The 16,483-nt window shown below is 42.8% G+C and overlaps 1 protein-coding gene across 6 annotated transcripts in view; it reads right to left on the reverse strand.

The window, feature by feature from the left end:
• Positions 1-4,592: 4,592 nt before the first annotated feature.
• Positions 4,593-16,483, reverse strand: part of CRACD (capping protein inhibiting regulator of actin dynamics) — a 983,102-nt gene continuing 971,211 nt past the window's right edge. For all 6 annotated transcript variants that reach the window (XM_069631614.1, XM_069631616.1, XM_069631613.1 and 3 more), the window contains one exon: positions 4,593-12,028. In XM_069631614.1, the coding sequence (XP_069487715.1) occupies positions 11,868-12,028 (161 nt within the window). In that variant the 3' untranslated portion in view covers positions 4,593-11,867. The remainder of the gene's footprint in view (positions 12,029-16,483) is intronic.

Genomic DNA, 16,483 nt, shown 5'->3' on the forward strand with positions numbered 1-16,483 from the left:
AGCTTTTTGGACTTGTACTTGTTGAGACGACAACGATCTAGTATCGGCCTGCACCCCTCCCCCCCCGTTTTCTTAAGAACCAGAAAGTATCTGGTTTACAGTCCGTAGCCCTAGAGAGGCTGGGGGACGGGTTCTATTGCCCCTTTATGTAACATGGCCCGCACCTCCTGCCGGAGCTGTGGTCCATGTTGTTCTTGTAACTGAATCAGCGGGATACGAGGACACCTGTCTGAGTGTGTCCAGCACCCATCTTTCCATGCTGATCTTCTCCCATGTGCTGACTAACTTCTCCAGCTAGCCTCCTATCGGGGTACCTAGGTAGGGGACCAAGCCCACGACCAGTTCATGCCTGCTTGCGGGTTGGAGCTCTGCCCAGCGGGCGACGCTGCCACTGTCATCCGCTGACTTGAGAGCGACCCCTGTACGCTTCTTGAGAAAGGAGCGTGGAGGCTGTTGGTATGGTGTATTATAATGTTTGGAGGATCTTCCTGGTTTTCCTCTGGAAGAGCAAAAGGACGACGGCCTTCGCTACTGCAAAGTTCCCAAGGAGTGTGCCATCTCTGTGTTGGTCTTTAACGCTTGCATATCGGGACAAGATGGCTAGGGCGTTAGCTTCCTTGATGGTAGAGGCTGCCATATAAATTATTCTCTTGCCGATTAGATCCAGCTTCTTCCTCTCCTGGTCCGGAGGTAGCATGGCTGCTGACGGCAGGTTTGCTGAACGCTTCCTGGCCGCTGCGGGGACCACCAAGTCGGGCGAGGGCTGAGACCTTAAGCACCTGGGGGCTGCATCTGGGACCCTGTAATTCATCTGCAGCCTGTCCCGCTTGGTCGGGCCGTACTCTGGTTTTTCATTAGTGCCAGGCCTTCCTCCCAGATGTCGTCCAGGAAGGGAAGAAGCATGATTGTCTTTCTTCTCGACTCGCACCATCGGTATATGATGCCTTCCTTCTGGGTCTCCTTGGGCGTTTACTGAAACAGTTCTGAGGCCCTTGACATGTCGGAATGAAAGGATCCAATTTTGTTGGGTGGGGAGGCCCTTTGGGGCTCGTCAGCGTCTCCCCGTCGGCCGTGTTTAAGTCATCGTCCTCACAGTGCCCTTGGCAGCTGTGTCCATGTGTAGGTCCAGGGGTCTGGGTGGGGTCTTTTCATGGCAAGGTGGTGGCGGTGGGGGAGGAGTCGGATGATGCCGAGGATCAGCACCCCCCTTTCGCCTTTCTCTTTCGTGTGTCCCGTGAAGGCACATGTCCTGGAGGCATACTCTGCTGGATTTCGGTGACCAGTTTTGAGCAGGGACATTAGAATATCCAGCGACACGTCCCTAGTTCTAGGGGTGAATGGAGCCAGCAGAGTAGGGTCTTTGCTGACGCGCCTCCTCTTGTGAACAGGAGATCCCTCGTGATCCGTGCATATGATCTGGCATTTATAACGTGCCTATACACAAGTGTTTCAGAGTAGCAATCATCCTCCAGATCATTTTCCTTGTCAGTACTTGATTAGATCTGCTCCGGGCTATCTGGAACAGGCCGCTGGTCCGCGTACCGGGGGAGCTCCACTTCTCAGGAGGCTGGTGGGTCTGTGTGGTCACTGCATCCTTCCTTAACCCTGGAGTGGCCGCTGCATTCGTCGCTGCTTCTGCAGCCATATCTTGCCTCAGGGGTATGGACACCCATGGCATGGCTGCCACCTCCTTCGCGGACCCACTCTCCTTCAGAGCTATCATAGCTGTCGCTGTTGAATTCCTTAACAATGAGCTTGTCACTGCTTGTTGATGGTGCTGTTGTCGACTCAGTTGACATGGCATTCTCTCCGGACCTGTCCGGCGTATCCACGGACACATGCAGTTTTGCCGGGTTTGGGGACTTCCTCTTTGAAGAGGACTCTTTCGATGGTAGGCTCACCATAGAGGCCGATGGTGATGGAGATCGCCTTTTGTCCGACTCGGGGCACGCATCAGCAGCGAACCCAGCGGCGCTAGCGTCATGGAGCTTGGCCTTCTCTTGTACCCCACAAGCGTGGTGTCCTCAAAGGATCTTGACCTCCTCCCAGAGGGAGTTCGCTCCTCAGACTGGCCAGTCCTAGATGAGGCTTGACTCTGCCCCGCGGCTGAGTCAGCGGCTTTGCTCGACTTGAGTCACGCTAACAGTCTGCTGTAGCAATCCTTTTTGGTTTTCTTCAAGAAACCACAGTACACCTCTCATCCCTCCTCACCGTGGTCCGGATGCAGGTAATATAAGCATTTCTGATGCTGATCTTCCACAATGACGTTCCTTAAACCACACTTTGCGTAGAGTTTGAAGAGGCTTCGACTTTCGTTCTTCTCTTCAAAGTGAAAGTGAACTGTTTTTTCTTTTACCGAGGAGTCCCAGCCTGACAATGGGGAATATTCATGAGCATGTGAATCCATGTCAGACCCCATGCTGGAGAAGGGAGATTGCTGGCCGTCACATATTGTTAAACTCTGTGCCCCCACCGTGACCCCTATCATACAGATTTTTATCAATGCCTCTTTTAGGGCCAATGTCGTGTCTTGTCAATATCAAAACCGCTTGGGTCACTACTCTCCTCAAACAACCATCACTGGGCCCTTCACTTCCAACCAGCTACCATCCCATAACCACTGTCCCGTTCCTGCTTAAAATTCTAGACCGTGTGGCCTATAATTAAGTGCACCAATTCCTTGAAAACCACCAACTATAGGATCAAGACAATCTGGCTTCGGACCCAAACATAGTACAGAAACAGCCCTTCTTGACCTTAGAATGCAGCTTGACAGTATTTGTGACTCTGGCAACCTAGCCATCCTCCTCCATCTTGACCTCTCAGCATCGTTTGACCTTGTGAATCATGACACACTATACCAGCACCTCAGGTCCCACTTCCAATTCTTCATAGATGCTGTTACCTGGGTCAAATCCTTCCTTATTGAATGAACTTCGAGAGTTTTCATTGGAAATTCTGCAGCTGGTCCCATCCCAGTCCCTTTCAGCGTACCCCAAGGTTCCTGCCTATCACTCACCCTTTATAACACCTACACCAAACCACTCTTTGACATACTTGACTCTTTGGGGATCACCTGCCCTAACTTTGCAGATGACACTCAAATCCTTATCCCCATCACAGGCAGGCAATCACCCAGAAGACACTGCTACTATAAATAGTGTTTTCACCTCCATTCAAAACAGATGGCCACTCATAACCTATGCCTCAATGACAATAAAACCGATCTACTCATTGTAGGCTCACCCAACCGCCTAAAGAACTTTGACACAGCCTATTCCTCACTTCTCATCGACGGCACAGCAGGACCAGCTTTCAAACATGTCAAAACTTAAGGGGTCTACCTAGACGCAGAACTCCCTATGACTAAGCACATCAATGCCCTTGCATCGTTCACAGCGCATTCCTTCAAACTTATCTCCCTGTGTAGACAATTTCACCAAGTAACTGCCCTATGCTCGCAAGAGCATTCATACACTGCAAATTGGACTACTGCAATGCCCTACTTAAGGGCATTTCAGCAACTAACCTAGAAGAACTTCAACTGCTCCACAATAATGCTATGTGTGCAGCGCTGGGGCTTCGATGCTCTGACCACATCACAGCAACACATCGTGATGCCCACTGGCCGCCCAGCAAAGCCTGTATTTACTTCAAAACATTGACTACTGCTCACTGCTGCATCTACAATGAAGCTCCACTCTGCCTCAACAACAGCATTTCCATGAAACATCAGGGGCGTGTGATGCAATACTCCAAAAACATTTCGTTGGTCTCTCCGATTTAAATATGCAAGAGCAGTTTGATTCGGTGTCACAGCCCCCACTCTCTGGAACTCCCTACCTCCTTATATCAGAAACAAACCCTCTTACCGGGCCTTCAAGAGCCTTGTGAAAACAATTTGATCAAAATGATTAATCCTTCCATGTCTTAGAAATTATCTGATGTTTCTACTGTATCCCCTGTACAAAAGCTGTGTTACCCAAGGGTCTGGGCACTGCATAAATGCTATGAACACATAAATAAAATATATTTGACAGTGTACATGTTAACATTGGTCTAAGGGCTGTAACCTTCAGACCTGTGGCAATTTGTTTAGCTGGGATGTGTCAGTGCTAGTAATGCTGACAGCCTATCCGTTGGCGAGTGCTGCACTTGAGGTTACATGATGAGCAGCTCCTACCAGCGCTTTGAGATTGCCCTATGATCTTGCGTGATAACATAAATCAGCTCCTTCCACTTTTCAGTGAACACGCGTGAGAAAGTCTTTACAAGGTGCTTGCGTTGTAACACTGAATTACTGTGCGACAAACACGGGAGGACACTTTACAAAGAGGGCACCTGAGTCGCACTTCTTACATGAGATATTTTTTTCACTGCACCTAAACATCTAATATTGCAGTATGGTCATGTTTCTATTGTCTCTTAAATATGTGTGCAAATTACACTTTGGAACAGTACGTTTCATCAAAGTGAAAAGGGTTACAATACTTAAGGCCATTAAGAGGGCAACATATTTATACAATAAGTATTTTTCCTTCATTGTCCATTGTAATAAATCTCAAAGAACAAAAATGAAACATATGCAGAAATGACTTGTTGCTTTGTTTTATTGTAGTTAAAACTTTGCAAAACACTTGTAGCACTTAAAGTCGCAATGGAAATAAACAAGTAACCTGAATTAAAGTTAACAAATGAGACTTTCAGTATATATGTCTGCCACCTTTAACTGTATTATAATTTTATATGAATTAATATCATTTGTATAAGAAACAATTGCACTTTAAGACATCTGAAAAATAAAAAAAATACATTAAACAAAATTGAACTCCAACAATTGTACATTGGTTTACAATTTTATACAATACTCTATTAATACAGACGCTAACTATAACTAATCCTGTCAGCAATAGATTTATTTTAAGTTACATCAAAATAATATATTTCAATACAATAATGTGTTAATCTTTTAAATATGATTTTACATGAGTAATTGCATCAGTATTTTCTTTACAGATTTCTAACTTTGTCGTTCAGTACAGGAAGTAATAGAACCAAAGAAAAGTAACACTATTGGTACTTAGTGCAAATTCCACCGTGCAGAGTGCTGGTCCCACGGGTGGCAGAGATATATTTTGACTCTGTACATGTATTGTATCCGAATCCCAGTTTCTGCAGAACATACCCCAACATTTTAATATATCCTTACTTGGAAGCTTTACCTAGGATAACATTAGTAGTGACAAAACCTTGGACATGTATATTATTTAACGGTCCCTCATTCAGTCAGTAGTTGGCAAGAGGGTGTGGATCAATTTTTAGCTACTGTTTGTCATCTTCAAAAGAAAGTGTTTGCCAAGCAGAATCATAGACCCAAATTAAGCTAGATATTAGAAACTTAACATATTTGATGTGGTGATCAGTCTTGCTACTATAGATATAAAAATATGCATTTATAAATAGGAATACTATTGTGTTAGTCCGGCAAACTTGCAGTGCAGATTCTTGGGCAGGTGATACTGTTTATTAGGCCAAAAAATATCTTTGCTTGCTAGCTTTGTTGAGCACGTTGGTTATTTCCTCCAGTGGCATGTACTAAACGGTCCTGTTAGCTGGCAATGAGAAACATGTCTTAATCTAATAAAGCTATCAATGGTGAATTATTGTATTTTTTGTTTTAAAAAGATACTGTACACTAAAATAGAAATACATTAAGAGTGGGCAGTATAATGATATATAGAGGATGCGCCTGAGGGTGTGTAGTGCTATGACTCATGAGTAGTATAGCCACCTATCAGGAAGTGTGAATATTTTTAGAGATTAATAATAGCATAAATGCCTATTTTTTGCATATGGAAAAGTCATTGAAACCACTGTGTGAAACAGAAAAGGACACAAGAGGCTGGGTATTTTAAAGTCTTCAAAACGCTAAATACAAATGAGTACTCTTGACAAAAGAATTGACAAGATCACACTAATCACATCCTCCAAAGAAACTGTAATACTCCTAACCTTTCTTTGAATCTAAGAAATGGTTCAAAAGAACAATGATATGATATTGCCAATAAAAGTTCTCATTACCCCAGGATTGAAACTTTAGTCTTATAAATTGCCTCAACTCCTTTTAGCTGTCCAGGGCTTTCCATCATTCAATATTAAATCTTTTTAGAACCTTTGATGGCAATTTCATCCCTCCTCCCTTCTCTATAATTGTTGTTTATTGTACATAGAGTTAAAATACTGACCACTGTTGTCTACGTACCTCTAAACGAGACTTAGATAGCTACTACTTAGGGTCGGTGACAGAGTAGAACTTGATGAAGCAAAGTCTTTCAACTTGAACTCACCCGAATGGAGGTTTAGCTCCTTTGTCAAGAGATAGGACTAGATTCATTCCTGATGCGCCACACCTACTGGTGAGACAACAGCACTTCATTTTCCAAACGCTTCAACATGTATGTATTTGTTTTCAGTATATAATTAGCAAAATTCTAGGGCAAAGGTTTGATTTTGATTATTTGAAAAGCAGACCTTTTTAAAAGAACAATTGTTTGGATTTGTATTGCTTCCGAAATAAAGGACAATCTATAGGGGAAAGAATGGTTCAATTTGTTTCTGTCAGTGCACTTTAAAGTGTACACTTATTGAAGCTGTTGTAGCTCAATCTTTAAAAAACTATACACCCATCTATACTTTAAATGGGAGGGCACAACCCATAACCACTCTCTCTCTCCACCTGCCGTTTAATGCATTTTCTTTCAAACACAAGCAAAGCACATTTTCACTTTCTCTTAAGCTGTTGGTCTGGTTTTAACCTCGAATATTACATGGTTTAGTTATATTGGGATTACTTTTATATTGTTCCTTTGATTAATTAAATAATTTTAAAATCTTTAATTTCTGGCTTTTTTCTTACTAATGCTTTTCAAGCATCCTGCATTTTTGGCAAACTGTATTGTAATAAAAGATTTCATTTGTTTTCTTTCAAAGAAATCACCTCATGGCATTTAGCGCATACCTAACCTGTAGTTAACAGATAGATAATAGCAGATAACAAGAATTCTGCAAGAAGAAGTAACCTCAACATGAAAGAATAATGTGGCGTTAACATACAGTCTGGAGTCTTCCTGGGTTTCAGAGCCTTCTTCCACATCATGTGGGTAATTATGATAAACCAGCATAAATTGCAACAACTGCAGAAGCAGTAACAGTTATTGCCTTCCATCCAGATTCTTGCAACCAAAATGGAGGTTCTAATGGATACTGTGGACCTCCAAATATAATCAGTTCTTTGAAGATTGCTAGAGTAGAATGTGTTAGTCTATGTATAGTTTAGAAGCATTTACTGTATGTAACTGCTGATTCTTTAATTGTTGGGGAAAAGCACTTCAGAGTGAAAAATGTGTTTCAAAGATAATATCAAGGTTTGAGGGAGTTATAGCAGAAAAGCTAAATGTGTGCTAAGACTAAGGGAGAGATAGTTCTGTTAAAATAGGGAAGACAGACTCAAAGGCTTCATTGCCTTCAAACGTGTAACATTTAGATAGAAGAGTTGGAGAATCTTTTTACTGTGGGACTCTGATAAAAACGTCAAGGGAGGTAACTATAGACCGAAAAGATGCAGTGATCGGAGCATCAATGTTATTAGCAAGGGACAGCTTTTTAAGACTCAGTTAAGTGCACAGTTATTATATTTATTTATTAAAACATACTGACGGTTTAAGACAACAGGCCTTGTAACGTAATTGGTAGTCATTTAAGGCTACTGCTGAATTACTACCAACATTGTTTACTGTTACTGCAACTCCGATCCGTGGGCTTACTTGTGGGATTATGAGTCAATTTTTTGAGCCCATAGAACTCCATGGGGCTTTTGGGAGTGTTGCTGCAAGAGGTAATTCTGGCAATTTTTGGAGGTAAAGTGGAGGATTCACCTCTAGCATTTTTCCACTTTACCTCGAACCTCTGAATTCTGTGATGTGGTAAATATGGTGGTAAGTTTGTAATTCCCCCCCAAATTGTGAGTTATTGAATTACTGCCACTTTGTGACCGTACAACCAAACTCGTAATGAGGCCTACCATCGGGGAAATGGGACATATAGCAGTGTGTAAGGGAGTCACCTTGAACAGGTGCCAGTAATCAGACATTTCGATACTATCTCTATCAGTGCGGTATCTACAACATATTTTGTGCAGAAGCTACATAGAGTAATGTATAGGAGGTCATTTCTGTCACCAAATTATTGAAGCTCTTCCAAAACCATGTCTTCCAAAGCTTTGCAGTTGATGGGCAAATTGTTATTAGATCTTAAATCACTCAAAACACTTTGACAACTACTTTCTTCAGAAGAGGCACAATAGTGGCCTTCTGACAAGAGAGACTGAAACTTCTCGGAAACACTGATTGTTTGAAGATCATTATAGTTATGCTGATAAGGATCAGTATCCCATTGCCTAATCCTCCAATGTAGTACGAAGTCAAAACGCACATGGAAGATCACGTTAAAGATTTCAGTGAGTATACCTACATTTGTAATTGTGGAGAGAACGTTAAAAAAATTTGGAAAACTCCTGCTGGTTAGTAGTAAATTTAATATTGTTGCCTACGTTTATTGGAGAATATTCCTGTGTAATGCTAGCACATTTTGTATGTGTGCTATCTTCTCATCAAACCCTCTGGCTAATCCCTGGCAAATGTTCAACACAGATGCAGATGTACTCCACAAATTAAAGAGCCAAGACCTTGAACAGATCACACAAAACATTCCAGGTTGGTTCTCAGCTATTTTGTCCTGGCTTCCTATCCCCCAGCAAAAAGACAATGCGTATAATACAAATCCTGTAATCGATAAATAATGACCTTTTAAAATAAAAAAGGCAAAGCATCTTATTAGCTTCTTATTTTCTCATTGTTTCATTGATCTTCAACCATGGGACCTAAGATCGTGTGATTCAACACATTTTTTTTTAAATTACTTAGCCTTCTTTTGATATGCAATTCTGGCAGTACAATATGAAAAGTTCCTTAAACAGTGCTGTGAACATCGATTAAAGTCAAACTGTACGCTTCTGAGCTCTTTTTGTTATTTGTGTGCTTTGATGTACACTACATAGGTCCTGCTGTCCTGCTCCTCACTCACACTACCAGTGAATATGCTTTCACTATGTCGAGATATTCCATACGACAATAAAATAAATGTATTATTTCTATTTTGTCTACTGATTTTTCACAACACGATATTTCATTCAGACATGATTTCTCAGACACCACATCTCACATTCTTGTGCTGCTTTCCTTTGACTACATCTACAGGAAAATATCGGTTTATTCGAGCAAAACCTCCAGTGAAAATATCAGTATCTTGAAGATAAATTGACTGGAAGATCTCTTTTGTTCCTGTAAGTAAGACAACAAATACTAAACACCCTGGACGAAAAAGTAAAACATTTAAAGGTATAATAATAATTTCAATGCATTGCATTGATTGTTGCTTTGACTCAAACTTGCCTGTGATCTAACATACCATAACACTTTCATATTAAAAACTAGAACAAGCCGATGTGAAACAACGCAAGTGCACAACGTAATTAAGCAAAAACATGCAGTCAGAATAGTGATTATGACAAATAATGGACTTCTGCTTTCATACAGGTTTGTATTATTGTACCATAATATGTGTTAACGGAAAAGGCAACAACACATCATTATTCCTCTAAATTAAAATGCAAGAATATTTTAAAGACTTCTATTCAGCGCATGGACATTTTCAGACTTAAAACGCAGCCTGTATATAAGCCCTTACTAACATCATAAAATGCAGTAGCAGCAATTTTTTTGGGATAGCCCATCTTCTGAAATAAAACCTCAGAACATACCATTGCACAGCAAAAGCCTTTGCGACCTCTGGGCTTCAACACAGTGATTAATGCATTTATTTGAGTTTTTGTTAAGTGCTCTCTCTGAGTGCTGAGAAGGATGAGGGGGAAGAGGATGGTGTGGGGACACAAGGAGAGGTGGCGTGACACATGCGTAAACTGACAGACATTTCCGGATCCTTAAGTGGGTTGCCAGTCTGTGCTTGCATGGGTATAGGACATTTTCTCCTTCAGTTATTTATCTGCTGCAAGGAAATTGTCTTTTCAGGGCTTTGAAGCATTCAACAACTATTACATTTTTCTTGCATTTCCTTTGTAATGCATCCGACCAAACGTGGTGAAGTAAGGAGAGTCTGTTGAGGAACAACGATGAATGCTCACAGAGCTCAAGCAGGGAAAGGCTCTTCAGTTTACAAAAGATTATCTTTTCATTCTGGCGTTCGAAGACAGTGGTGTGAGTATACAGTACAATGTCATTTAGTTACAAAACAAATAATAACTAGAGAAGTACACGTTAGGAAAACAGGCACTCTCTGCTAATTAAAGTGAATGTTGTAAAATAAAATTCCCTGAAACACAAGCAAAGGCTCTAACAGGAAGTCTTGCAGAAGCAACACAATCGATATTGGGTATTCAGTGCAAATCTATAACATGGTGTCTGTAAATGTTTGTCTGGTCCTCAAGACAGTGGCTGGAGGACCTTGAACGCACTCCATATGTGTTTGGAAACTGAGAGACACCAACATTTCATATCCTCTTCTGAAGTTTCATCTTATTATGAGAGAAAAATGCTCCTGCTCACTCTCAGACCCTGCTTCTTTTTACTGTCCTCAACCCTGGTATAATTTCCGACCTCTCTCCTGACTGCCGACTATTCCACCGCCCCATATTTTCTCTTTCCCATAGTGCTTTCAAATGGCCTGAAGGGAGCATTAAGCACTATGTTAGAAACCTATATACCTACATCCATTTATATGGTGTGCTCCTTCCCTCTATGGTATTTTTATATTATTGATAAGTGCAGACCTAGCTCGAGAGCAGTGGAGTGCTGTACAGGGAGTAGGTAGCCAGCGTGTGTGCTGTTATCTTATAACGGTAGCATAGTTTCAGCCTAAAAAAAAATTGGAACTGCCCTTGGCTGGATGCATCATATCAGTACGAGCTGGAGGTGGTATATTTCAATGTATAGAAGGAAATATAGGGTGCTATACATTTGCCCTTTTTTGTCTCAAGCATACTCCTAGTTTCTTGGCGGGAATGGCTACTGGGGTGATTGTATGGACTTGGGAAGTGACCCTTGAAGAAAGAGGGGTAGGGTTATTAAGTAAGTAGGAATAGGAAAGGAATTTACATAGGCCAGGACAAGAACTATGGAAAGCAGTATCACAAGCTTTACAGTAGTGACTTGATCTACTCATTCTCATGCAGGACACATTTGTGAAATGTGCAACTTTCAGCTGTGCCAATATATAGTCAACATGACTCACTGAACTGCAACCACACTTCTGGTTTTGCTAGTGTTCTCAAGGATTTGTGTTTTGACATATCGACAAGCACAATCCACTTTTTAAATTCATTTTCATAGATCAGCAGATAAAAATAAGTATTATATTCTGAAGGAAAGGGGCAAAATGACTTGGAACTCAAAGAGCAAATGTATATTTTGCAGACCGTCCTCACTTTGAGGAACCAGTAGTGCCCTTTATTTGGGTGTGATATGCACAAGAGGAAAGACGTTGTCTGAATAAATTCATTACAATGTTCCCATCACTTGAAGACCTGGACCGAAATACACTGCTCGACGGTAACTGTCACAGTTAGGAACTCGACAAGCTTCATCTCTACCAGTTTTTCAACTTCGGATCCTGCTGAGCTTGCAGCACTTTTTTTTTTTGCTTGGTGTTCTCCATGGTAAAAAAAAAGTTGTACAATTCGAATAAAAAAAGGAATTGGGTAACAAACATCGATGAAAAATAAAACACTTCATTGTTCATTTAATAATTTGTGGACAGTCGCTCCAGGCTTTTGCTTTCCTCTTTGCCAAGGCCAACCAGGCTGGTTCGGTGGATAATTGAGTCGCGTCGGGTGTAGAGAACCTCTTGGAAATGTCTTTCACCAAAGGAGCAGACGAGACAGAGTCAGCTATTTCCACTGCGTAATAAAAATAGCATGTTAATTATGAGCATTAATCACAACTATATATATATAAAAAAAGCATGCCTTTCATAGGTCAACCTACTGATCTATCATCACCACCAGATTATAACTAAAATGAATCTGTTAGCAAAGTATTGCTTCTTCCTAGTCAAATGTTTCCTAAGGTACAGCACAACCCAAGTTTGCCATTTTTGGAATACAAATGAGAAATGACCTACCCATAATTCTTTATCTATTAGTTATTAGATGTAAGCCACTTCCATAATTTAGTAAAAACCATGATCTGGGGAGTGGAAGCCTTAAGTAAAACCTAAAATGACCATTCTAGAAGGAAATAAGGTGGACTAAGTGTTAACAGTTTGTCTTTAGGATGATTAGAACCGCACGACCGGGCGATTTATTGCAATACTTGTTGAAAAGTAGAAGATATTGTACTGAAAAAGCAGATGAGTCGGGAAGGGATGTAGTAGCTATCACATGGCTGCACCGATGGTCGCCACGTCAAAAGATCCCATGGAACGTCAAAAGTTTGCGATGCCATTTCAAAGGTATCACGCTGCGTCGAGCCAGCTTCGGGAAACTGGGACTGTGCAAGGAAAGGGCAGGTTGGCTGGGCGTTTGTTAAAAGTTAAAGTTTGTTGGTTGAAAGGTGAAACAAGAGCGTGAGAACACACCAGACTTAAAGAACAACGCAAAGGCACACGAGACAAAAGGACAAATGCACAAGGGAGGTGGAAGCTATATGAGACACTTTAGGGGCAAGGAAACCCAGACAACCCTACCCTGTGTAAGAATCGAACACAAAATGGAAGCAAGAACAGAAGCTGAGGACACAAAAGCAAACAACTAAGAGGAGACAGCTGGAAGCACATACAGGTGGAACAAACAAGCCCATGAGAAGAGACAGGCCGCATCAAGGGCTGCCACAAAGAGCCCTGAAGAGATAAGTAGAGCCACATGGTATGTACGAGGACTGAATGATGACGTCAAAAGACTAAGAGTGTATGCATTGCTGAACAGATTGAAATTGAAAGTGGCAATGCTGCAAGAAACCCACCTGACAAGGGAAAAACAGTCCAAGAAGCAAGAAAGTGGGGAGGGAAAATATATGGCTCAACCTACTCTAGCTATGTCAGAGGAGTACTAAAGTGGGAAGCCCCAATGTCCCTTTCCAGCTCATAACAATGGAACAAGACAACGAGCACAGCCTAGCCATAGTGCATGGACTGTTAGAAAACAAAGAAGTGTGCTTGGTGAATACATATGCCCCGAATCACAACGCAACAGGGTTCTTCAATACGCTTGCACCCTGACTAGCTCCATACAAGGAGGCGACGTACATCTGGGGAGGGGACTTCAATTGCACACTTAACCCGATGCTAGATAGGTCAGATAACAAATACAAGAAACCAGTGCCACCGGCAAAAGCCCTACAGGCGCTCTTAACCCGACTGAGACTAGAGGACATTTGGAGGAAAATGCATAACGAAACCTGAGGGTACTCCCACTACAGCGCCCCACACGGAACACACACACACATGAATAGACTACATCTTTACATCTTAGGGTTATTGAAACCCTAGGGGAATTCACAGAAAGAGGCTTTAAGGCTAGAACCCTCTCGGGCCATGCCCCGCTATTAGCAACATGGAGATACACAAACAAGAGGCCCCTATACCAACGTGGCGACTAAGGGCGGAAGCATTACAAGATAGTACAAGTGGCAATGCTGCAAGAAACCCACCTTTTTTATTCTTGCAGAGTAAAATTAAAGCTCACCTCGCTGCCCTGCCTACTCCTGACCCACCTACCACAACATCAGACAACACTCCCTCCACAGATCAAAAGACGCTTTTCACCTTCATAGAAGTGTCGGAATCAGAAGCATGAGCTATCCTAAAAAGCATAAAACCATCCAACTGTAAGGGTGATGTCTGCCGGCCAATCTCATCAAAGATTGCGCAGACAACCATTCATGACTGCATTCATCAATGCCTCTTTCGCCTCAAGCACTGTCCCATCATACCTGAAGGAGGCCTGGGTTCGCCCTCTCCTGAAGAAACCCGCTTTAGACCCAACCTCACCTAACAACTACAGACCCGCCAAAAGAGTGCCCTTTTTGTTAAAGATCCTTGAAAAAGCTGCATACAATCAAATTCAACTCTTCCTCGAATCTAACATCCTACGGAAGAGGCAATCAGGATTCTGCCCTGGTCATGGCACCAAAACTGTGCTTCTAGACCTGAAGAACCAACTAGGGGAAATAATGGATGAAGGAAAGCCAGTGCGTCTCCTCCTTCTCGACTAGTCTGCAGCGTTTGATCTTGTGGACCATGAGACACTCTGCAAACAACTCATCACTTCAACCCAATTGTCCCAAGAAGCCACCGCCTGGGTTACCTCCTTCTTAAAGGGAGAGCCATGAAGGTATTCTTATAGCAAGCCAGTGCAGCCCCGACCACCATCTACTACAGAGTCCCACAGGGCTCCTGCACCTCACCCCACTATATAATCTCTTTACTCTACCCCTCTTCAATGATCTGGATAATCTCTGCATAGCATACACAAACTATGCTGCCAATACCCAGGTCCTTCTTCCCCTCACGGGATCATACGAAACAGATGCAGGAGGATAGCTCAGCTGCAACGTGCTCGCCTTGGAAACAAGACGACCCGAAGCAACACAGGTTCGATCCCCGGGTCCGCGCTTAGAAACCTCCGGGTATTAAGCGCATTATAAATACACAACTAAGAGACATATTCCTGTAACAGTGGCTCGATGACCCCGGGCTGTGTGAGCGCTTTAAAAATGCAAATAAATAAATAGAAGCTCTATGCAAAATCTACTCCACCATCCAAGCCTGGATGGCAGCCAATGGATTATGCCTCAATGGGGATAAAACTGAGCTCCTCATAGTAGGCCTCAAGGAAGCACTCAACAAAATGGACAAACAGTACAAGACCTTTAGCATTGACAACACCCTAATTCCTGTCTCAGCAGCAGATAAAACTCTTAGTGTGTACACTGATTCCACGCTGTCTATGACACTCCAAGTCAGCGCCATTGCATCTTCAGCTGCCTTCACAACTAAACTAATAAAAAATGCTGTCAAACCTTGTGTAACAGCGAACAACTGCCTTTCCATAGCCAGAGCCACCGTAGGAGCCAAACTGGACTATTGCAATGTCTTATTTGCCAGTACCTCCTCCAAAAATCTTAACCGACTCCAAGTTGTTCAAAATAATGCGCTCAGGGCCACCATCCGCATCCCTAAAAGAGAGCACACCACCAGCGCCAGACAAAAGGCACATTGGCTCCCAATTAAAGAAAGGATACTGTTCAAGACTCTGTCCTTAACGCAAAAGTGCCTCACACTCTCAGCTCCCCCCTATCTTTCAGAAACAATTTCAAGAGATACCTCATCGAGACCTAAAAGGTCTCTCCTCACAAACCTTCAAAAGGGCCAAAGCCAGAGGGTCCTGCTTCACGCCCTCCCCACGGCCCTCCGAAACGAAACCTCCTACCTAGTATTCCGCAAATTACTAAAAACTGAACTCTTCAAGTAGCAGACCCTAGTCTCTCCAACGACTCACCCTGCACCCAACAGTGGATTCTTGCCCTCGCTAGCCCCCTGTTTCTTAACTGAATCTACTTCTCACCTGTCAGGCAAAAGGGTTAATGTAACCCAGGATCCCAAGGCAGGGGATATTGTCTTTTGTTCCTCACTGTGTAGCTCACCTGTCTGGGAACGGGTTCAATGTAACCAGGGACCTCAGGCAGATGACATTGTCTTTGTCTCTTCAATGTGTAACCAAGGAAGCATTCTTGTAACAGCGCCACAAGGCCCTTGGGCCGCTTTGTGCGCTTTATAAATTCAAATAAATAAATAAAAAATAGTGAATTCCAGGAACACATGCAGGAAACAATAGAAGACTACTTCCACCACAACACAGGCAGTGAAGACAAGTCTGGGAGCCTATGGGACGCCTTTAAGCTAGTGGTCAGAGGAGCAGCAATAGGAAAGACCAGAGGACACAAGAGAAGCAACCTAAGGTAGCTTTCGGATGTAGAAAGAGACATAGAGGCAGCAGAGAAGCAGCCAGGTTTAACTGGGAAGGAACCGACTGAACTAATAACGCTAAGATTACAGTGCAGTACCATCTGGGAGAAGCTGGCGAAACTAGACTATGGGAAATATGTACAAAAATTGCACGCTGAGGGCGATAAGCCAGACATACTGTAACGCTCACCTGACTCCCACGGAGGCGCTGGTCTAGTCTGGGTTGCTGTGGCCTCTTCGAGCGTGATGCGCAGAACTCGGAACACCGACTGAACAGGACAAATCTTGCTTGTCTGGCCAGTAGGAATATCCTTCTGCAGATGAGAAAGGGGATTAACAGTCCGCAGAATAGTGTGCTTGCTCCCCCCTTCCCTCTTTCGTTCTTCTC

The sequence above is a fragment of the Ambystoma mexicanum genome, chromosome 6q (genome assembly GCF_040938575.1).
Source record: "Ambystoma mexicanum isolate Mex_15411 chromosome 6q, UKY_AmexF1_1, whole genome shotgun sequence".
Taxonomy (NCBI): Eukaryota; Metazoa; Chordata; class Amphibia; order Caudata; family Ambystomatidae; genus Ambystoma; species Ambystoma mexicanum.